The sequence below is a fragment of the Zootoca vivipara genome, chromosome 7 (genome assembly GCF_965207765.1).
Source record: "Zootoca vivipara chromosome 7, rZooViv2.hap1.1, whole genome shotgun sequence".
NCBI classification, from domain to species: domain Eukaryota; kingdom Metazoa; phylum Chordata; class Lepidosauria; order Squamata; family Lacertidae; genus Zootoca; species Zootoca vivipara.
In genome coordinates, this window is record NC_142590.1 from 4,022,241 (window position 1) to 4,046,871 (window position 24,631).

General features: G+C 47.4%; 1 protein-coding gene across 2 annotated transcripts in view; it reads right to left on the reverse strand.

Annotated features, from left to right (window-relative positions):
- BRINP2 (BMP/retinoic acid inducible neural specific 2) overlaps positions 1-24,631 on the reverse strand; it is a 95,447-nt gene that overhangs the window by 42,522 nt on the left and 28,294 nt on the right. For both annotated transcript variants that reach the window (XM_088673675.1, XM_088673676.1), the window contains exon 2: positions 1,812-2,152. In XM_088673675.1, coding sequence (XP_088529801.1) covers positions 1,812-2,077 — 266 coding nt within the window. In that variant the 5' untranslated portion in view covers positions 2,078-2,152. The remainder of the gene's footprint in view (positions 1-1,811; positions 2,153-24,631) is intronic.

A 24,631-nucleotide genomic window follows, 5' to 3' on the forward strand; every position in this document is an offset into this window, starting at 1 on the left:
TAGAAGTGACAACATCTCCATTGCCCCATTATCTGAGGAAAAAGCTACAGCTTTACTAAGGTGGTTCCCTATGTATGGTTTTAAGACGTGCCAACAAGATTGTGTTCTGTTCCCCTCCTAAGGCGAGTGTTGAGCTGAGTATCTCAATTCCACAGCAGCAGGTGTATAAGCATTGGAGGAAATCATCTTTGCAAGCTCATCTATAGAGAATCTGGCGCTGAGACAGGGTGTGAGTAGAGTAAGTTTAGAAGGGGACCCTGAATTCAAAATGTTTGAGAAACACCTCCTCTATACAGGAGCATACAAAGTGGGGGGGGGGAGGGGGCACTCCACCCCAGGTGCTACTCTGGGTGGGTGGGTGACAAGATGGCCCCTGTCTCCCCCCAGCTGCAGAGCGGCCATGGGCACGCACACTCCGTACAGGACGCCACGCTTGCGCAGTCCGTATAGCCGTCACGTGTGCGTCATTGGACAGTTCACCCCACCCCTCAGCGTCCCGTCCCGGGTGCCGGAGAGGGTTCCTCCACCACTGCCTCTGTATAGGTTCATGGCCAAAAGTCAGAAGCAAAATGCAAACCCAGCCCAGATTTAAGGAAGTGCCCATTCATCAATATGGACGATAAGCATCTGAAACCATACTGAGATGGAACAATTAAAAGGTTAACTTCTGTTGGCCTTCAGTTGTTCTGTGGCTGAATTCCCATAATGGTTCAGTTTGGTCTGAGCCAACCTTTTTCCTGGATCCAAAGAAAGGGGCATATTGCTGTTGCTGCTGCCTAGCAACACAATATCATACTATCCAGGACAGGTTTTGCCTCTGGGCAACTGCTGCTGACTTCTCCCTTCCAGCAAAAATCTCCACTAAACCGTAGCGTAGTCAGGAATGGATAGATTTGCCCATTGTACACATTTTGTCTAATGTACACATTTTTCCTACTATAATGCATTTTTGTATGTTAGTTCCCCTACCATGTACTTTTGTAAGTACTCTGCCCAAATATGTGTGTTTTTCTAGGCATTACAGGGCTGGAGAACCTCATCACACAATTCAGAGAAGTGTGACTTTTCAAGGGTTGCTGCATTTCAATTTGTGGCTGGTTTGGGATATGCAAGCTAAGCAGATTTGCATTAAAATGAACGTATTTCTCCATCATCCCTAAATGTAGTGAAGTAACCAACCCATAGATGTGAGGACAGGATGTGGACATAAGCACCGATGATGGGAAAGGAGGAGAAGCTGAGAACTTGATTGCCCCTCTGTTATAGTTCACAGGGGGGCGAGCATCCGATCTCCATCAGGGCCAGCTTCACACATTTTGGTACCTGTCAGAATATCCAAAGGGCACACTTCCCTCCCACAAAATAGCATAGGGCAAAAACTCCTGCTTCAGCTCCTCTTAACTTGAGTAAACCAGAGGCCCTCCTTCAAGTCCTGCCTGCATCAATGGTACATTCTGTGGGGACCCAAGGCAGTGTCTTCTGTCACTGTGTCCCAATTGTGAACTCCCTTCAGATTGTTCCCCTCATTACCAGCTTTTCATTGCCCCCCCCTTCAAAAAAAAAAGCCCTTCACCTTGTTTTTGTTAGGAGTTTGTTTAGGGGTGAGCTGAGATTATGTTTGTTTAATCTAAATGTGATGAAATATTGTACTGGTTTGCTGTCTGCTGCCCTGAAATCCTCTTGGGATGAAGCATGGTCTAGAAATACAGGGAAATCAATCCATTTCTATATAACCCCTTTTCAGTCCATAAGGTGAGATGTGCTGGTGATGGAACTGATGGAAAAGACCCCGGCCCGTCTCTTTGGCTTACCTGTAGATCCTGTACCTGGTGGCGAAACCCTGCCGGAAGCGCTCCATGAAGTCAACATACTCTGGGGCCCGGTGAAATGGTCCTCGGTCAGTGAGCAGCCAGTCCAGCGGTACTTGGCTGGAGGAGGCTGTGGAGGCATGCTGTTCGTGTGGCGTGGCGACAGCTGCAGCCAGCCCCCAGCACCCCAGAGTCAGGACCAATACTGATGGCACCCATGGGACCATCAGCCAGAGCCCGTTAAACTGAGCGCTGCGCTGCCACCTCATGCTTCTCCTGCTCAGTTGGCTTCTTCATTCTCTCACCACTCCTTCCCTCTCGGCGCTCCTTCAGGATTTCCTGCACTGAGAAAGAAGGCACAAGGAAAAGAAGATGGGTCATGACTTATTATTATTTATTATTTATACCCCGCCCATCTGGCTGGGTTTTCCCCGCCACTCTGGGTGGCTTCCAACAAATACAAAAATACATTAAAATCACAGATTAAAAACTTCCCTAAACAGGGCTGCCTTTAGGTGTTTTCTAAATGTCAGGTAGTTGTTCATCTCCCTGACCTCTGATGGAAGGGCATTCCACAGGGTGGGCGCCACTACCGAGAAGGCCCTCTGCCTGGTTCCCTGTAGCTTTGCTTCTCGCAGTGAGGGAACCGCCAGAAGGCCCTCGGCGCTGGATCTCAGTGTCCGGGCTGAACAATGGCGGTGGAGACGCTCCTTCAGTTATATAGGACCGAGGCCGTTTAGGGCTTTAAAGGTCAGCACCAACACTTTGAACTGTGCTCGGAAACGTACTGGGAGCCAATGTAGGTCTCTTAGGACTGGTGTTATGTGGTCTTGGCGGCTGCTCCTAGACTTATCCCAACAAGATGCTGAGCAATGCATAGGCCAGGGCTGCACAACCTTGTGACCCACCAATCTGAATGCTTGCAGCTTGTCTTTCCCCTTTCTATTGAAGTAAGCCACGTTGGGAGACAGTCATTCTCTGAAAAGCAGAATAAAAACCGAGTAAACAACAGGGGGTCCAACCAGTACATTGAACTCTGCCACCTGAGGCGGGCAGATGGGAGCCAACCTCCCCCCCCCCATTCAAAAGCAGGACTGGCGCATGCCCACTGCTGAAACAGCCACCCAGGGGCTGATGAAGAGGGCAGCGAATGGCAGCACTGCTGGGTCAGATCCATGAGGGGTCTTTGAAGTTCCTGGGGACACCAGGCTCGACTGACTAGAGCACACAGATCCCAAGTGGAGTGCTTACTTGCCCTCGTGGTCTCCATGCTGCAAGTGCTGCATGTGTTTGTTGTTCACCCAGGGTCATCTGGGGTAAAAAGCGAGGGTAGAAGCAAAGTGCCAGTGTTCCTATGCTTTTTCCCCTACAGGTGCTACAGCTGAAAGAGAGCTGCAGTGAATGTATGAAGTTGTCTTATACTGAGCCAGCCCCCTGGTCCATCTAGCCTCACCTGTTCCAACTTTCTCCAAGACAATGGGACCATTGAGTCCTGTATGGCCAGCTCCTCCTAGAGACTGCAGGTCTCCAACGATTTCAGCAACAGTCGTCCCAGCCTGGTGCCTGAGATTCTTTAACTGGAATTACCAGACAATGAACCCAGGAGCTCCCACATGCAAGCCAAGTTCTCTGCATCATCTCCATATATATACCGGTATGCCAGGCCAAACACCTGAGCCAATGCCCACTCAGGTCATAGCAAGCACTTAGCACTTGCACAGCATAGCTGGAAGCATCAATACACTTCCCATACATTTAACTCACTCATCTGACCAGGTGTGCAGCCTGGCCTGGCCTGGCCTCGTGCCTTTTAAGAGCAGCCTGGTGCTCAGAAATGGGCAGGTAAAGCTTTTCAAAGCATGGGAGATGGACTTTAGGACTTTCAGGATGTTCCCTCCACACACGGATTCAAGGAATGCATGGAAGGGGCGGCTCTGCCTCCAACATCCATTGGCCCCACCTCCTGATCTATGCACATATCGAACTAAGCGGGTAGGTAGAGGCAGCCTTTTCTGATAGCCTACAGAGCACATGGGGGTTGGCTGTTGGATTAGTAGGCAGAAGCCAGGCGGCACAGTCCCACTCCCCATTCAGCATGCACAAACCTCTGAATGCCATCATACTAGCTGTTCTTAAAGGCACAGCTACAACAGCTTCTTCAAACAAGTCACAACTGCAGTGGCTGCTTGAAAATTAGCAGCCCCGCATCTAATAGGCCTATAGCATATTAAAGGGACCCCTGACCATTAGGTCCAGTCGTGACCAACTCTGGGGTTGCGCACTCATCTCGCATTATTGGCCGAAAGAGCCGGCGTATAGCTTCCAGGTCATGTGGCCAGCATGACAAAGCCACTTCTGGCGAACCAGAGCAGCACACGGAAACACCGTTTACCTTCCCGCTGTAGCGGTTCCTATTTATCTACTTGCATTTTGACGTGCTTTCGAACTGCTAGGTTGGCAGGAGCTGGGACCAAGCAACGGGAGCTCACTCCGTCACAGGGATTCGAACCACTGACCTTCTAATCAGCAAGCCCTAGGCTCAGTGGTTTAACCCACAGCGCCACCTGGGTCCCCCTATATAGCATATAGCATAAGCCAATATTATAACTCAGGACAGACCCACTGACACTCTACGGCATGACTAGCTTGGGTCCATTAATTCTGTTGAGTCTACCCTGAGTATGATTTGGTTGGTACCAATCCACTGCAGGTATGTGGGCTGAGAAAGACTAGCAGCATGCCCCCAGCCACCTGGTAGTCTCATGCCTTGCGTATCATGATACAGAAACAGAATCACTGCATTTCTCAAACAATCCCCAAATTTATCCAGCATTTATGTGTCACAAGCTGCATCTCTTCCTGTTCTGGGGCAGAGTCCTCTCTACCTGCCAGCCATCTGTCACTTAGTTATGCCCCACTTGTTCTGCAAGAGGGCACCTGCCATGCCCCACCTCCCAGAGCACCAGCCTTTTAAAAATAAAATACTGTCAACCCCAATTCTGTGCATCATGCGCCCTGCAAAAGCGAAGGGCTTATTTCTTTTGTTCTAAGGCCTCAGTTGCTGAGGAAATGAAATGCTGATTGACAGCAACGGGAATAATTTGTCAGGATCACAGCACCAGTTGCCAAACCAGCTAGACAAATAAAATAAATAAATCCCAGACAGACAAAGCAAACAAACACAATATAAACAAACAGCTGAAAGAGCATCTCTCACTCCCAGTCTGGGGCAGCATTTCCCTGCCCCCTGCAGAATTCAACTTCTATTTCAGAACTAAAACAGATGTGTAGATTATTTCAAGGAGGTTGGTGTGATAGCAACTTTGCTTCTCGTATAAATCTCATCCCAGTTGTAGATGAGAAGCATTTGAAAATCTGCTCACAGGAGCCTTTAGTTCTGAGTCTGTGTGTGATTCTGTTCTTTTCTCAAAGCACAAACATTTTGTTTTCCCACCCACTCCAGAAAAAAAACAAGAGCAAGAATAGAACGAATTCTGGGACCTTTACCACCATAACTGCTACTATTCATTTATTTATATGCACCATCAATATGCAGAGTACATAGGCAGAGTAAGATTGGGGGGTGGGAATAGTTCCTAGCTTTAGCAGCTTAAAATCTGAATGGAACTGTCACAGGGTCCGGAGTGGCTACTCTAGAGCAACGACGCCTCACAGGTCTGCATTTTATCCTTTTATTGGTGCAATCTATTTGCAGTGCTGAATCAGTGCTATATACAGGTTGTCGGTACATGTTCTCAGTCGGGCGCAGAACCTCCGAATGGTGGTTCCCGCGTTTTCCTCCAGCAAAGTAATCTTGGCATACTGCATCTCCTCCCTCTGCGCTTTTTGCGCAATTCTGGGGTGGCTGGGATCGGTCTTTTTCCCACGGTCCCTTTGCTTCCCCTTTCCGTTCCCAGGCGGTGCCTGGGCTCAGCTATCCTACTTGAGCTCATGCTTCCACTTCCTGAATCCCCGCTGGAACTATCCCCCTCCCCTCTCCCACTTCCGCTGGGTGAGGAGCTCGTGTTCAAGATGGGAGGGGGCTGTCTGTAGCTCCTGTCCCTCACAGGAACTCTCTACTCAGGTGACAGGCTAGCAATCGTTTTTTAATCTCAAAATTTACTCCACCCCTGATGCCCTTTTAAAAAAAAGCGCTATAACTTTGTCACATCTGTTGTTTCTTTGCTTGCAATAAGACCTGCACCCGCAGCCTCCAGGAGGCTGGGGGAGAGACTTACCATCATTACCCTCCCCGACATTTGCCTTTTGCTGCTGTCAGTCTCCTCAGGAGTAGGGATATGGGAGCCAGCTATATGACATCATCGAGCCCTCCCCTCTGAACTGTATTTAAGCCAGACTCCTCAGCAAGACCAGCACCACAAACTTTATTTTTGAAGCTGGGGCTCCAATACTTTGGCCACCTCATGAGAAGAGAAGACTCCCTGGAAAAGACCCTGATGTTGGGAAAGATTGAGGGCACTAGGAGAAGGGGACGACAGAGGACGAGATGGTTGGACAGTGTTCTCGAAGCTACGAACATGAGTTTGACCAAACTGCGGGAGGCAGTGCAAGACAGGAGTGCCTGGCGTGCTATGGTCCATGGGGTCACGAAGAGTCAGATATGACTAAACAGCTAAACAACAACAATAGTGAATTGATTCTGTGTTTGCCAAATTGTCGATTTCCCCCTGTATTTATTTATTTCCCCACTGGGGAGAGGCACTGCGGCGATACTGTATGTGGGGCAGGGCGGAAGTTGCCCTGGAGACATACTGCATTGGAGCTCTCCTACGCTGGTGTACGAGTGGCACACTGAGCCTGTGCCCAGTGGACCCTGGTGGTGTTACCATGTGGAGTGTTTTCTTTGCAGGGTGTGTTTCGCCACCGCCACCCTCCTGTTCTGTGCTGGATATGTGTCTAGGACTTCAGCAGGTCGTACCAGAATAGCAGCAGCATACCTGCCACTCCGCCCTGGTTTAATTGGTATGCAGGCTTGCATTGGGAGAAAGTAGCAGGAGAAAAACAACAACACAATTTCTTGTTAAGAACACAGGATAAATGGAAAGGAAGAACGAGATTGAGCAAATCCCTGCATATTAAAACAAAAGCTGCTGCAGGCGTTGGCACAAAAGCCGCAGGGGGGGGGAATGGAGCAGCTGCCTTGAGAGGTTTCTCAGTCCGGAATTGGTGGCTAGCAAGCAGTACATCAGAAAAGGGTCTCCAAACTCTAGACTAGGGATGGAGAACAAGTGGCCACCCAGTTGTTGTCGGACTACTGCCCCCATCATCCATGACGGTTGACTTTGCTGAGTGGGGCTGATGGGAGTCAGAGTCCAACCACACCCAGCGAGAGACCCACTGGCTCTCTATTCCTGCTCCAGAGCGTTTGAAGCTGTTAGGAACCAGCTAAGTCAGCTGACAGGTTAGGAAGGCCTGTGTGACAAATTGAAGCACTTTTAAAATGTTTATTCCTGCCCGGCTGGCAAAGAGTTAACCCACCTCCAGCCTGACTGGCATAGAACTCTGATGGGGGCGGGACTGTGCCCGGTTTTAAAAGAGGAGGGAGAGGGAGGAAGGTGTGGTGTGGTGTTATGTGGTGGCTTGTATGAAGACAGTTAAGAGGCTAGGACAACTTAAAGTTAAATGTTTGACTGAGTTTATTTTGTACAACTGGAACAAAGCTAATTAATAAATGACACGTTAAAGAATCACTTATGTTTTTAACACAATAAAACTTCATCTCTGTTTTTGCCAACAAGAGGTCCGTCTGTATTTTTCCAGCGAGGTACCAGGACTCACAGCCGTGGTGACTCAAGAGAGGGCCAAACTCACCTCAGACAGGGAGGTGGTGGTTTGTGTCCTGAAGTTACACGGAGGAGGCTTAGAAGGGTAACCTGAGGTGCCAAGAAGTTGCCAGAGTGCCTAGGGCAAACTTCTACAGTGGGGGAATCCAACTGAGGGAGACCCTTTACTGGAGGCAAAGGGGTTATTCCGTGGGACAGCCTAGAGTTTCTTAAGGTACCAGGTCACGCAAGCTGGAAGGCTCTCCTTACTAAGAAACCCATCAGTAAAAGGGGTTGATTTTTGAGGCGGCAGGAGCAGAGGGTGGGTGTTTTCCCCTCTGGATTCCTGTGTCGCAGTGATAGTAGGAGAGAGTGGGACACGGGTCGTCACAGCCTGGCAGTTCTTTGCTGCTCTCAGGAGAAAAGAGTGGCTTGGTTCCCCACCCCCCATGGCTGCCTCACCTTCACTTTTGATCAGATTAGCGGTTTCATCAAGCCACATTTGTTCAAGTGCAGAACTGTAATCTCTGTCATGGAAGATTTCTGTCCAAATAGGGAATGAACGATACAGAAAATTTCAGTCAATTGAGAAAGTATGTGTCATGAGATATTAATGAGAAAAGGTTTATCAGAGCCTTCCTGCAGGTATAAACCATCATAGTTTTGAATATTTAATAAAAATCAACTAGTTTTTAAAAAATCTGCTCTGATTTCTTACATGTTGTTATTAAAATTCAGAATGGCCATTCTGTTTTTGGATTTTTTTAAACGTTTCAAACTGGGAGCTAAGGAAGACAGTAAATCAAGCCCTGGTAGTGATGAGCATTTTTTATTCTTAAAAATGTAGTTGATCCATTTAATTTTCTTATTACAACTTTTCTTATTACAACTTCATTTGTTTGTGTCAGGGGGTCTCCTTAGAGAGCCCCCTCCCATCATCTTCACCAGCTCTTCTCCCAGTGGCAGCACCAGTAGCGAGTCAGAAGAAAGGAATGAGGAAGTGAGCAGAGCGGAGAGAGGGCGCTCACATGTTAGAGAGCCAAGACACCGCTTTGAGGGAGAGCAAGATGCCCAAATTGAGGTGTGGGCCCACCCGTAGGGCTAGGGAGTGGCGCTTTGGGGTGCCCAGGCTATTATGCTGGGCAAAAACCAGGAAGAAGCCATTGCGGGGTTCTGACACGGAATGAGCAGTCATGTTTGCCAATACTCTTGCACTGTAAATAGTATGCACAATAAAACGCTGAAAGACAAGACGGAGTGGAGCGTCTTTACTCAAGAGTAGCCGCAGCCTTCTCTGACAGTTTGGTTATGAAATTCATTGAGATCCATCATATGTGTCACTCTATGATTATGTAATTCATTCTCTTTGTTCATTATTTTTGTTTCCTACTTTTGATCAGTGCAGGACCTGAATGCTCTTCCACTGCCAGTAATTCCTGCTAATATTAAAGAAATGCATGCCAAAGTTGTAAAATAGTTCCAAACACTATACATTAATTCATTGCTCACTCAGAACTCATTCAGTAAGTTTGCTGAGGCCCTCAGATTTTTATGAGCATCATCTGTTTTAACTGGCTGTTGCTTTTTTAGTTCATTGTTTTCAATCTGCTGTTAGTGCATTAATTTGTATGATTATTATTATTTATTTATTGTACTATTTTGTTTCTTGTTACTCTGCTAGCCACGCTGTTGAAGGTGAAGGATAGAAATAAATAAACAATACTATTAAACTCTGACCCACCTTCATGCACATCACTGGGCAAATGTTTTTTGTAAAATGATGTTTTTCCCATTCCATTTTATTCAACAGGGAAGGGGGGGGAATCAAGGCACTTTAACGAAAATTGACTCTTGCTCCCCAGTGGAATATTATTTATTTTTACCCAGCCATGTTGCTTCAGCAAGGAAGTATTTCAATCAGCTCTAATTGATTCACATGCTGTATTCTGGCTTTCACACAGCCCACTAACCTTTACGGGCTCCTTGGTTGAAGCAGGCCCCCCCCCCCCACAGAGCAAGAAGCATCACCCCGGGGGAGCAAACAGAGCTCTGCGAGAAGAGTAAATGCAAAGCCTGCAAACAGGGTCTCCATCACCACCTTCAGTAATAAACCATTCAAAGTGCGAGAAACGAGACATGTCAATCACAGCATGTGGCTTGCCATTCTAATGCAAATATAGCAAATGCAGCACACCTTCCAACACTTGCTTTTCGGTTGGTAGACTATTGCTATGAGGGCGGACTTAGGGTGCATACAAGCCTACAATGGTCTGTGCAGCAGCTTTGTTGTGAATGAGTGCGCACAAAACCTTTCCTTATAGGTAACAGAGAAATCCATTATAAAAAAATTCATTCAGTAGCACCTTAAAGACCAACTAAGTTTTTATTTTGGTATGATCTTTCGTGTGCATGCACACTTCATCAGATACACTGAAACAGAAGCAACCAGACCCTTATGTATATTCAGAGGGTGGGGGGTGGGGGTGATGGGAATGGGTGATGGGCTGATAGGAGTGGTAAACCTGTTGATGACTGTTAACGACTGTTAATGACTACAATTGGTCTAGCGGGGGGGGGGGTGGAAGCAAGGGCTGAGGTGCTAAGGAAAGCTTGATCATGTATAATGAGATAAGAATCCTATGTCTTTGTTCATTCCAGGTGGCTCCATGGTTTTAAGCTTGCTAATGAGTTGCAATTCAGCAACTTCTCTTTCCAGTCTGTTTCCTTTGGCGCCAAAGGATAAATGGACATAAATCTGACATCAGGAACCACAAGACAGAGAAACCAGTAGAACACTTCAAATATCGCAGGACATTCTATACAAGATCTCAAAGCAGCTGTTTTATTACAGAAAATTTTCAGAAACAGAAGTTGCTACTGAAGGAATTTTTTAATTTTGTTTCGACTCAGACCAACACGGCTACCTACCTGTAACTATAGAAATCCATTATGCAAGTCCTTTCCCTGCCTTGCCTGAAGGCAGGAGCTGATTCCACCACCAGCACCACCAACCCCTAAGATCCGCCTTTGTCCTGATGAGGGACTGATTTGGCCATATTCAGAGTGAGTCAGAGGGGGGAGGGCTGCAGTTGAGGAGATCTTGGTACAGTACTGGAATTTGGGGTTGGGAAGGGGAGAGGGGCTGCTTCACACAGGGGCGCCTTACCCCTGGAGGCTAGTGGCGCAGGGCACCAGGGTGCCAAGTTCTGGAGGGTGCCAGGGAAGAGGTGGAGGCTGGCCGCTTTGGCTCCCAGCATCAGCTCGCCACCCTCACCCGCCTCCACCATGCTGCGGAGAAGCAGCGCCACGCCTGGAGCCTCCGTCTGCCATGGCCACCGTGGCATGAAGCGGCCAGCTGAGCCGGGAGGTGCCGCGGACAGCCTCTGCCCCTTCCCCACTGGAGGAGCCGCCCTCCAGCCGCTGCCCGCCTCCTCCAGCCCCGCCGGCAGCACCGTCCTCCCTAAAAAACTCTGGGAAACGGGCGGCGGAGGGAGTTTTCCAACACTGCGCCGGATGTGCTTAAGACAACCCTGGCTGCACAGAATTCCAAGGCTGGTTAGGAAGAGCTGCTTCTTAACCCCCACTTGACTCACATAGGAGCAGAGTCAGTGGGCAGGCACAAGAGTGCTGGGACTTCCATGGAAAACATGGCTCCTCTTTTAACTTTTTTTTTTTTAAAAAAAATGCCAGCCAAGATGCGCCGGAACTGGGTAGAACTATGAGGAAGTGGATGGAAAACAGTTGCTGGAACATTAGGTATTATTTCCATATGTTGCATTAATTTTAGAGTCATGCACAGTATGTATGGCAGGCTGATTCTGGAGCCAATTCTCTTGCACAATTCCTGTGGCTGTGCAGCAGTAGCCCTGATCCAAAAGCCCACAGAAAAAATGTCAGTCCTTGGCTCCCATGAAGCGCTAATAATACACTTTGGATGTGACTGGTAAGAGTCCTGCTGTTCTCTTATAAAGGACCTCAAATGGCTCTGCTAGCACATGCTGTTCATGACCTGCCTCCACTCCACTCCTCCTGCTATTTCAGTCCTGGACTCTACTAATGCATGTCAATCAGCACTTTCAATGCACTCCCTGCTATTTCATTTCTGGGTCCCCACCTGACTCTTCCGCCGAATCTCCATCAAAGCCTTCATTACCCCTTGCTGCTCCATCTCTTCCTACACACATACAACATGGCCATTGCCACCGGCTTCCAACATCCCCACCTATTCCTGCTGCGAGTCTCCTCCTGACCACACAGCCAACACGCCTTAACCTAGACCTGCTGCCTGCTGGCTAGTCCAGCTCCAGCCAAGTACAGGAACTATTTCATATAGCACACAGCTTAGGGAGTAATTTCTAAGGCTGTTTCAAAATGGGGCTCGCACTCACACATAGCCAATAATTGATGCCAGCCAGCACCAGGCGAGCCACGAACCAGGCTGCATGTATTCCATTCTGCTACGGCCTCAGGGTGCCAAATAGGACATCAAGGACAGAAGTTGGGACCCTGGAAATCTCAGCTTTCGTTAAATATTTTTCTAACATGGCAATCAGGGAAGAGGTATGAGTAGGCTAAATACTCCACAACAGGGGTAGCCAAAGTAGGGCCTTCCAGATGTCCTGAGCTCCAACTCCAAGCATTTCCCCTACCATTACTGGCCAAGCTGGCATCAAATATAAACAAGGGAAAAGGGGGAGGCTTTAAAAAAAAATTCCTCGTGGGTTGTCTGCCTGATTAAAATCACCTTTTCCAAGCTGCTTTACTCCCCACAGAAGAATCTACGAGTGGGTGTGAAAACAGATGGTGAGGGAGATTTTTTAATTGTAAAAACGGCTGCAGGGAAAGGGTTAAGCAAGGAAGCGTAAACACATACGCACCATTTTTTCTGGCCAAATCTTTCATGGGCTGTGTTAAAAGTTAAACAAAACACAAAGACAGTTGGGAGACTCTCCACATCACTTCCAGCTTCCTCCTTAAACACTGTTCAGCCAAGCCTGCCGAGAGAGGATGGAAACAGGAGGCCTGTAGGGCTTTGCCCCGTTCTCTTCTCTTTTTTTAGTGCTTCCTCCACGTATGGCTGTTTCTGTCAAGCGCAAACTGCTGCCTTTTTCTTTTTTCCTTAAAAAGTCCATGCCTAGGGACCCCTTTTTTCATTAAGAGCCTGTCACCTGTGCGCTGCCACCAGAACGCTGCCTTGCGCTCCGGGCACCAACCCATGCTGCTAGCGCCAGAGAACCACTGTCTGGCGGAGGAGACAGCTCATTCCAAGCCGAAGCTTCGCCCTGCTGTTTTTCCTGCTGCTGCTGCCGCCGCACATGCAAACTGGGAACGGCTCTCACCTCCTGTGGGCCCTGGCGCAATGAACTCCCCTGGGGGAGTCTGAGGCAGCCAAACGGAAAATGTGACAAACAATTCAAAACAGCAGCGATCATCTTTCCCTCGGGGGCCCTGCACCACCGGCCGCCAAGGAGAAAAGGAAATAAACTCACAAGCTGCACAATCCTGGCAGCTGACAACAGATCTGGCCAACTGGGTTTCCATAGGGTGCTCTGAACCAGACCTCTGCTGGTCCAGTAGAAAAGCCAAAGGTTTGCCAGCTCTTTGTGGAGAGCTGGGTGGGTTGGGTGGGGCCACTCAATCATGTTTTGACACCAAAGAATGACAGCAGGGCAATGGTGAGCAAATAATAATAATAATAATAATAATAATAATAATAATAATAATAATACTATTTTTAGAATATTTTCAAAGGGAGTCTTCTGGAGGGCACAGTGGGATACCTATGGGAACTAAAAAGATTTCTTTTAAAAATATTTTTAATTAAAATGGGGGAGCAGAGTGAGATCTTGGGGGCCCACAAAAACCCTTTGGTGCCATGACATCGCAGCAGAAGACCCATGAAGACAGTTGAACAGCAACAGCCATTTTTTCCTGCATGGGTATGGGCAACCCAACTCACTTCATTTCAGCTGTAAGGAAAGCCTGTTACAGTTGCTAGACAATCTCAAAAGGCTCAGATTTTATTTAAATTTCAGCTCAGAGCGATTAACGGTCTCCCTCATAAACTCAAGAGAGATTTCACTCTGTCTTTTAAGCCCCACAATTCCAAATGTGGAAATCTTTCGTGCACAGAAGTTGAACCCTGCTTGCAATTTTAAGTGCAAAATGGAGCTTCCTGATCAGCATCTCTGTAATTACCAGAAGGCGTAGATGAAAGGATTGTGCTATTCCTAGGTTTGACCTCACGGCCCTCCAAGAGATTTAAAACACATTTTCCTTTCCTTTGGAGAAGAGTCTTCTCTATCTTAGCCCCAAAGTCACCTCTTTAGCCAGCGCAAGGGCTGTTGGAATGAGAGGGTAAGAGAACGTTTCTTATTCCTATAATTCAGGCATCCTTCCTTGGGCTGACAGCTCCCCTTAAACAAAGAGCCTTCCCAGGATGTGTTGTTACTCAAACAATTAAGACACACTCACACTCAGTCAAGAAACACTGTACACTTTTCCATTGGCGTATTCTGCAACAAGTCATTGACACAAAAATAGTGCATTAATGGTGGATTTATACTGCACCATATGCACGCTTTTCCATTTTCTTAGTTGTTTTGATATGCTTCCCCAATGTTTCCACATTTCTGCCATCTGGAGGGGCATTCTTGTGCTACTGTGCAACAGAAGCAGGGCAAAACAAATCAAAACCCCGGACCATTTGTGGTATGAAAAGTCACAGAATTTTAGCAAGAAACTGGAGCATGCAGAAGAAGAAGAAGAAGAAGAAGAAGAAGAAGAAGAAGAAGAAGAAGAAGAAGAAGAAGAAGAAGAAGAAGAAGAAGAAGAAGAAGAGTTTGGATTTGATATCCTGCTTTATCACTACCCGAAGGAGTCTCAAAGCAGCTAACATTCTCCTTTCCCTTCCTCCCCCACAAAAAACACTGTGAGGTGAGTGAGGCTGAGAGACTTCAGAGAAGTGTGACTAGCCCAAGGTCACCCAGCAGCTGCATGTGGAGGAGCGGAGACGTGAACCCGGTTCCCCAGATTACGAGTCTACCACTACACCACACTGGCTCACTGGGATTGCAAACGGCACAGTAATGTCCTCCCCCCAAAAAACAAACAGACACCCAGTTACTGCCGATACAAATGGAATGGAAGTGTATGGCCACACAAATAGCCTCAACACCACAAATCATGATGTATGATCCATAGAAAGGGTGTGTAGAGCAGCCCAAACTTAACAAAAGATGTATCTTCATATTAACTGCTAGTAGGCCTATAGTTCCAGCTTTTCCTGGCACCCTCCAGAAGCTCCACCGCTTAGGACCCCTCAACTAGCTAGTTCCTCCACAGGATGAAGGTTCAGGCTGCAGGGGTCAGCAACCTTTTTCAGCCACGGGCCAGGTCCATCGTCCCTCAGACCACGTGGTGGGCCAGAGTATTTTTTTGGGGGGGGGGAGTGAACGAATTCCTATGCCCCACAAATATCCCAGAGATACATTTTAAATAAAAGGACACATTCTACTTGTGAGGGGGAAACAGTACAGAGAGCCCCCTCCCATCTTGAGGAGTAGCTCTTCCACCAGCAGCGGAGCCAGCGGGGAGGGGGAGGAGTCCAGTGGGGAAGGAGGAAGTAGGAGACAGGGCTCTGGCAGGATAGCAGAGCCTCTGCTGCACGTGAGAGAGGAAGAGAGAGCGGGGAAAAGGGGGGAGAAGGAAAACATGGAAAGGAGACCCTGTTTCCCTCCGGTTCCGGAATTACGCAGGAGGAGACGCGGAAGGAGATTTGGGGTGCCCAGACTCTTATGTTGGAAGAAAACGCGGGAAGCGTCACTCCAGGGTTCTGGGTCAGACTAAGAACATGTACCCTGTATAGCTCTAGCACTGTAAATAGCCTGCACACAATAAAAGCATGAAAAGGCAACGGTTTGGAGAGTCGTTACTTTAGAGTAGTCGCAACGCTCCCTCTGTGACACTACTCATGTAAAAACACGCTGATTCCCGGACCGTCCACAGACTGGGTTGAGAAGGCGATTGAGCCGTATTCGGCCCCCCGGGCCTTAGGTTGCCTACCCCTGGGTTCAGGGTATATGGTTGCCAGAGGCACAGGCCCACACTTCTGGGTGGTGCCTTTTAGGGCAGGCAGTGGGAACTTCTAGGCTGGAGCAAAGCTCACTGGGGGTACAGCACTCGTTGGGATCAGCACCTGGTGGGGCAGAGGACAAATACTAGCTCTGCCTGTTCAGAGAAAAGGCTTTACTAACATGAGGACAGAGCAAAAACAGAAGCCCGCAAACCAAGGAGAGAAGAGCATGCCATCCCTATGGCTCCAGCCTTCAACCTGAGATTTTAGCTCTGCCCTTGAGGGCTAAAACTTTGAAACTTCAGGCTGAATTCTCATGACCTGTCCATGCTACTTGAATACCAACCCGTGAAGCCAAGGGTTGGGTAGAGTGAGCCAGCAAGCAAAAGGCCAAAGTGGAGAGTAATAATTTCCTCCGAATTGTCCACCAGCGTTGTGATTCCTTAGGGGTCAAAACAGGGAGAGTTCGCTGTTGCTTGCCAAAGCAGTGCCAAAGCACCACCCCAGGAACATCAGGTGTTGAGATGCTGCTTCATCACATCTAGGGACTGGTTCATGGGCTGTGGAAGCCGACAGAATCCACCAAATGGCACCTCAGAGCTACTGGAGCTGGGTGAGGTTGCTGTCTCATCTCCCTACTACGGTACAAGTGAGCACCAGCTCTGTTTGAGCAGAGAAATGACCTCATCAGGCTGAAGGATATGGTCCAGGTGGGACTGAAAGAAGTCCTGCATATGTATTGCTTGGGAGAGGCAAATGTTTCTCCGCCCTGCCCTGCCCTGCCCTCACCCCCATCCCCGCACTTCTGCTTCCATGGACAGATGATATTAATGGGGATAGTGGCCTTGATGGCTCAAGGCAGGGGTGGGAAACTTTTCTGAGCACAAGGACCACCTTTCTTTGTGGGCAACCTTTCTGGGAGTGGGGGCCCCTCTGCATGCCAGGGATTGGCAGAGTCTACGTTTCAGCCATGCAGAAGCAAGAGGTTCCTACACAGGTATCTCTTCACAGATAAGGAGGACACACCTTCCAGCCAGGCGAAAGTACCCAAGGAGGGTGCAGAGGGGGAGTCTTGAATTTTGTCCCCACACCAAAGGTCCACCCCACTGTTCTTAAGAGATGGCCCCATAACTGCTTGTGCCAGCTGTTTTTCTCTTTGCACAACTGATGATTAAAGAACAAGTCCGGAGTCTGGGAAACTTGGTAGCAACCCTACAGAGACCGACAACCAGAGCGTGTTAGATTTAGAAGTAAGAATTATTTCCAATTAAACTATAGGATTAACTTTGCTTTTCATTACTCATTATTTTGTCTTACTCTTATGCCTCGTACTGCACATTATACTCCAGCCTCATTATTTTTGCATCATTAACATTTATTATTTTAATCTCCCCCCATTTGTCTCCATTGTATATTTTGCACGGGCGATTGCTCATATTCACGAACATCCCCATCAGAGTGTTACAGTTCTTGCACATTCCTTACAGAGTGACCATTCTTCTTATCATTATTTTCAGTCTAATATGTATCTGCTGCCATCTTAATTGTAACCGGAACCAAGGACCAGGAAAGAGCTACCACCATCTATTTCATTTAAACGGATGATTTACAACCCAGTGAGCAATTTGATCATCTGGCCATTGATTTTGGCAACCTAATGGGAAGTTGATAATCTGGCCCTAAGGAAGAAAAATTGGGCTTTTGTTCAGGAGTCTGTTGATGATAACTATTTATAACTTGCTGGACAATTTGCCTAGGCATCAAGCCTAGTCATAGATATTTTAAGACATTTTAATCCTTTAACACTTTTTTGCGTTGCCAAGAACACAGTACAAAGTACATGTATGTGGACTAGAAACAGGTTGCTTGCTTAATATGCAAACAGATTATTTAAACAGGTCACTGGCAACAGTTGAATGTTGTTGTTTTTAGCTTATAGAACTTCCTCTCAAAAGGAGGAAAAACAGATAAAAGAGGGAAGAAGTACAGGCTGGCAATTTGATGTATCCTGTGGATACTGCAAACAAACAAACAAAACTTGCATGCATGAGGAGTACCCATACAAGCTCCCATAGTCTGCCCCACAGATTGTCTGCAGAGCTGGTCCAAGACATTTCTGTACTAGAGGCAAACCACCTAATTCCGCCCCCATCCCAGTCCAGGGAAGGATTGAGTGAAGATTTACACCGGGAACAAGGGGGGAGTGGAAATAAAAGGCCACTGTGTGGGGGGGATCATGCCAGGTGGGTGCAGAGGCCACGAGACCCCAGAGGGCAGCTCCCACCATTTAGGTTTGCTTTTTGTCATATAGTAGCTCCTTGTGCCTCAGGGCAAACTGCTCCTGAATCTGAGGGTTTCAAAAGCAATTTGTGGTATGGGATGGACAAAAAAAATTCCACTAAAGTAGCACAAGCACCCCATGGGAGTCTAAGTAGCTCTTTGGATCCAGGCCCCCGGGAAAAGGACATGAATGTCTGCATCCAGAACAGACTCCCAATTCGATACCCTCCCCCAGAATCTAAAACAAAGGGATAAATATTCCTGACCAATGGAATCGAGAAAACAATATGAAATGAAGGTCAGAAAAACACACACAAAATGATTCCAAAATGCCTTACTTAATGCCCCTCATGCACAAAGTATTCAAAAGCAAATAAAACTAGATTGCTTACGATGCCAGATATTTTAACACTTTCAGAACATTTTGTCAAATGATGAGTATGGCCTTAAATAGTGAGTAGTAACTCTAGTCGCCAGGTGTTTCATTCAACCTAGTTGACATCTTCAGTTGCAAATACTCAAGGAATCTTTCAGGTTCTGCTGTTGAAAACCGAAGTTTGCACTGCTGCTAAAGACTGCTCCTGCTCACAAGTTACTAGGTAGATACTTGACCGCTGTGGAATCTACAGCAGTTGCCCTGATTCATATTCTCCTTGCCCACTACAAGTATTCAGAGTTTATAGCAGCTGCAATTATTCAATGCAGTCTGACCTCCTGACCTCACTAAGCCTCTGAGCAACCAAGTACCTAGATGTTCATCTACATCTTGAAAATATGCATTATTATTCCATAGTGAACCTAGTATAATACAGTATTTATTTTAATGCATTTATAACGTGTGATATTTCACATTTTTGCCCCTGTCCAGGTCACAACCATGGCCAGTACTGTCCCATTCTTATTATACTACTGCTAGCAACAAAGTCTAGTTAAAACAGAGGTTTTCACAAAACCTGGTGCCTTGGAAATCCAGCCCCTTTATGAAGTTAAACTGAGCATTCAAAATTACTCATGACCTTTATAAATGTTGCTTTTAAACTGCTGCAATTCATCCCATGGCTTTTGACAATCATTTACCCAAGGCTCAGCCTGTACCTGTTTAAATTTGCCGTTTGTACATTAAGCCTAAAGTGCATGAAGTGTTATCTTGAGTTGCAGGAGTGTGCTGGTGTGCACCAGCACATGGTTGGCGACCGGGGGTGTGGGTGTGTAACTAGAAAGGTAAAGGACATGCAGAAAGTACAGACAGAGTTGGCTACATTCCTAACATTGGCCACTCACAAAGGTTGCTGGCGATAACACACACATTCTGGCATCGGTAAGCAAATGAATATTCCCCCAGGCTTGCAACCTCCAATGCTTTACAATACCAGCCCCCATCAGCTCCACACATGGCACCTGGTTGGGGCAGCCTGGTTGGCAGAAGTTCTCCAAGATTTCAGACAGGAGCCTCTTCCCTGGAGATTCGAGGAGTTGAACCAGGGGCCTTTGCATGCACATATTCACCGAGCTGCACCCCTTCTCCCAGAGGTCCTGCCCATCCTTGCCGCCTGGTATCTTGAGAGATGCTACCAGTTGAGCTGAGGATCTTTGGCACACAAGCCAGGAGCTCTGTTGCTCAGCTGTGGCCCCTGCCCCCTTTATGCAAGGATCAATGCAGAGAAGGCCGTTGGCACACTGGCATGAAATCCATGCACAGCTGCACACTGCATAAAGAAAAGTCCAAGGCGCTGTTGGGGCTGAATTCTCCATGCAATAGCATCCCTGAACACTGCCCTAGAACAGGTGCAGCAGATAATACACAGGACTAAGACTCTTTTGCTTGGCAAAAGGCTTCTTGTGATGTCCCACAATGATAAAGGCAAAACAGTTGTTGCTTTTATTATTATTAATTACATTTATGTAACACCTTTATCTTCCAAGGATCTCAAGGTGGTGTACATGGTTCTCCTCCTTCCCATTTCATCCTCACAACAACCCTGTGATGTAGGTTAGGCTAAGAGATTGTCTGATGTTTGCACAGGGGGTTAATACACACACATACACATACACACGAGAGAGAGAGAGAGAGAGAGAGAGAGAGAGAGAGAGAGAGAGAGAGAGAGAGAGAGAGAGAGAGGGAGGGAGAGAGGGAGGGACGGAGGGAGGGAGGGAGAACGCTACTTATATTTCATTTAACAGTAAAACCATTACGCTGTTTTCTGTTAATCCTTGTGCTATTCATAGCATTCCTATTCTTTCTCTGTGTTTGCTAGATTGAATGGTTATTTTTTGAGCTCTGGCATTATCAGAGAGAGTCATTGTTTTCCAGGCTGAAATATATTTTGCCACACAACCAGTCACGATAGAAGGAAGCGAGGGGTTCATTGAAATCTGCATGGAGGAAAATGCCTCCAGGGAAAAGCAGCAAAAAACTAAAAATCAGAACAGCAGCTATCTTTGACATCAGCTGCAGAAGTTGCACATGAAAACAACAACTCTGTACATTTCACACTTCAACCTTTTGTAGCATCTTTCTGTAAAGTTTCCAGAAGCAGACATTACCCAATCAAAGCGCTTTCATGAGTGGTTAGGTTCTCTAATGGGTCAGACCCACGTAGTTGTGATGTCCACACAATTAGGGCGCACTCAGGCATGGCTGTGACATTCTATCCAAAAGCCAAATATAGATGCAACTTTGAAGTGTCCAACCACACATTACTGTAATATACAATTTTGAAAACTGTGTTCACTGTAAGTTAAACTGAGCGACAACAGCCACATTTTTTACAATGCTGAATATGGCAGGATTAGCAGCAGCGATCAGCTAAAACCGTGTTGCAAACCAGATGCACACAGTCTCACAGTCAGGCCCGATTTAAACAACACATTATGACACAACACAGGATTTATAACTAAATTAAGCAGTGATGAAAGTAAAATTGCTACCTGCTACTTCTTGGGCAAGCTACTTCTTGTGTGTTCCTCCCCCTCTAGGGCTTCTCACTTCTTGCCAAGTCCACTGTGTGCTTCCTCCCTCCCTCCCTCCCTCCTGCTGCAGCTCTTTGAAATCCAGGGACACCCTTCTGGCACGGCAGAGGAGAAGGCGACCTCACATTCAGACCACATGTGGGCATTTTTCCTCCGCAGCACCTACCGTATTTTTCGCTCCATAGGACGCACCTGACCATAGGACACACCTAGTTTTTAGAGGAGGAATACAAGAAAAAAAATATTTTGCTTTCTTGAATTGTCCTAGGCATAGCAGCCAACTCCTAGAGGCCTAGGTGCCTTTGCCCCCCCCCCATTAAATATTTGAGGAAGCTTCTTTTGCAAAGGTGGAAAGCTCCATTTCTTTGAGGATCAACTCAAAGTTGTGGAGCTTTTTTTGCAAATGGGAAAAGCCCCATTTTTTGGGGGGGTCAGCTCACAGTTGTGCATCTTTTTGCAAAGGGGGGCTCCATTTTTGAGGATCAGCTCAAAGTTGTTGAGCTTACCTTGCAAAGGGAAAAAATCCTGTTTTTATGGGGTTCAACTCACAGTTCTGCACTTCTCTAGGAAAGGAAAGGGACCCATTTCTACAGTTTCCAGACAGATAATCTAATCAGCCAGTCACATGTCGCTGGGGAAACAAGCATCCTCCCTCTGCAGACAACAATTGAGGCCTGGGCAAGGGGCCTGGGCAGGGCGAGAAGGGAAGGGAAGGGAGCTAGCTCCCTTATCTCCCTCCCCGATCTCTTGCAATCAGCTGCTGAGCGGGTCCTTTCAACACTCTCTTCCCCTCTTGTTAGCTTTTAGCTCTTTCTTTCTTTAAAAAAGCACAATCTGCCTTTCACCCCTGGGCAATTCGGCTCCAGGGACCACACATCCACACATTTGCTCCATAAGACGCACAGACATTTCACCTTACTGTTTAGGAGGGGGAAAGTGTGTCTTATGGAGTGAAAAATATGGTACATTTTGGGCTGATGCTCACTAAGGTTTGGCCATTTAAAAAAAACCAACCGCATAAAATGCTCTTACCATAAATCACCCTGCTGTGAATATCCCCCCCCTCTCTCACACACACGGCTCTATTTTCTGTCTGGCTTAAAATGTGCCCTTTTAAGGACCAAGATGAAAGTCTCCTTTGTTTGACCAGAGCCTCCATTGAAGCCCTGTTCCCCATCCATTTTACCAGTCCACCCCCTTTCCCCGCTTCTGCACACAAAGGGGTATACAGTGTATACAAGCTTTTGGAAAACAGCCAGCCAACCAACCAACCTGCTACTTCTTGGGCAAGCTACTTCTTGTGTGTTCCTCCCCCTCTAGGGCTTCTCACTTCTTGCCAAGTCCACTGTGTGCTCCCTCCCTCCCTCCCTCCCTCCCTCCTGCTGCAGCTCTTTGAAATCCAGGGACACCCTTCTGGCACGGCAGAGGAGAAGGCGACCTCACATTCAGACCACATGTGGGCATTTTTCCTCCGCAGCACCTACCGTATTTTTCGCTCCATAGGACGCACCTTACCATAAGACACACCTAGTTTTTAGAGGAGGAATACAAGAAAAAAAATATTTTGCTTTCTTGAATTGTCCTAGGCATAGCAGCCAACTCCTAGAGGCCTAGGTGCCTTTGCCCCCCCCCATTAAATATTTGAGGAAGCTTCTTTTGCAAAGGTGGAAAGCTCCATTTCTTTGAGGATCAACTCAAAGTTGTGGAGCTTTTTTTGCAAATGGGAAAAGCCCCGTTTTTTTGGGGGGGGGGTCAGCTCACAGTTGTGCATCTTTTTGCAAAGGGGGGCTCCATTTTTGAGGATCAGCTCAAAGTTGTTGAGCTTACCTTGCAAAGGGAAAAAATCCTGTTTTTATGGGGTTCAACTCACAGTTCTGCACTTCTCTAGGAAAGGAAAGGGACCCATTTCTACAGTTTCCAGACAGATAATCTAATCAGCCAGTCACATGTCGCTGGGGAAACAAGCATCCCCCCTCTGCAGACAACAATTGAGGCCTGGGCAAGGGGCCTGGGCAGGGCGAGAAGGGAAGGGAAGGGAGCTAGCTCCCTTATCTCCCTCCCCGATCTCTTGCAATCAGCTGCTGAGCGGGTCCTTTCAACACTCTCTTCCCCTCTTGTTAGCTTTTAGCTCTTTCTTTCTTTAAAAAAGCACAATCTGCCTTTCACCCCTGGGCAATTCGGCTCCAGGGACCACACATCCACACATTTGCTCCATAAGACGCACAGACATTTCACCTTACTGTTTAGGAGGGGGAAAGTGTGTCTTATGGAGTGAAAAATATGGTACATTTTGGGCTGATGCTCACTAAGGTTTGGCCATTTTAAAAAAACCAACCGCATAAAATGCTCTTACCATAAATCACCCTGCTGTGAATATCCCCCCCCCTCTCTCACACACACGGCTCTATTTTCTGTCTGGCTTAAAATGTGCCCTTTTAAGGACCAAGATGAAAGTCTCCTTTGTTTGACCAGAGCCCCCATTGAAGCCCTGTTCCCCATCCATTTTACCAGTCCACCCCCCTTTCCCCGCTTCTGCACACAAAGGGGTATACAGTGTATACAAGCTTTTGGAAAACAGCCAGCCAGCCAACCAACCAACCAACCAGCCCCTCAAAATTGCAATTTTTATTTATAGATCTTAGAACTGCTCGGCTGGTGGTAACACTTGCTTGGCAGCTCATTAACGGCACAGTTCAGCTTTTCGAAGCCTGAAATACAGGTGGGTAGGGTGGCAAGACACATCTGGATGAGGAGAGCTAAAAATGACTGCAGCTCTGGCTCCCGGGGTGCAGGGTCCTGCTAGTTGCTCAGCCCCTTAAGGCCAGACTAGACAGGACATCAGTTACACAAAAGCAAGTGACATGCATGTTCTCTGATGGACATCCCGCCATAATCCCCCAAGTGTGAGAGCACATACAGGGTTCTGAAAGCCCATCTCCAGACAAGTCCTGAAGGTAAGGATATGTAAAGAGTTTTATTGTTCTTTTGGGTGATGGGTACTTAAGAGGTGTTGGGAAAGGTGTCTGATAAAGTGACCTAATGTTGAACTTCTGTAACCCTTCTATACCCCTCCCCATTTGTGACATGCTAGTGATGTAGTGATGATGTATCCATGATGCCTCTCAAAGTGGATTCTGGGGGAAGGAGGGAAATTTTAAAAGAGGATGTCATCCCATTCTTGGGGTTCCTACTCCTGTGGGGACCTGTTGTGCAACAATAAAGATCATGGTCTCATGGGCGGAGCAAGGTCGGTGCAGTCCGCCCCCGGTGTCACCTCCAGGGGGGGGGGTCACAAAATGCTGTGCGGCACTCAATGTCAGTGAGAGACGCTGTGGGTTTGGCATGTTCAGGCTTCCCGTTGGCTGCCCCTCAGCTGTAGGGCAGCAGGCAGACTCGGCGTCGCAAGGCACGTGATATCCGCCAAAAAAGCTCAACAACTCCGGCTCTCCCCAAAAGTATGAAATAAAGTCAAACCATTTTTGCAGGCAAAAAAAGAAAAAAATCAATGTGTCTGTGTGGGGGGAGTGACAATAAATTTTCTGCTCCGGGTACCACCTGACCTTGCTTTGCCACTGCATGGTCTACTGACCGCTGTTTTGCTCCAAATCACTCGGCTAGAACTTCTTTTACTGGCCATATAGACCCACGGGGGAAGATGCACAGACCATACAGTGGTACCTCTACTTACGAATAACTCTACTTACGAATGTTTCTAC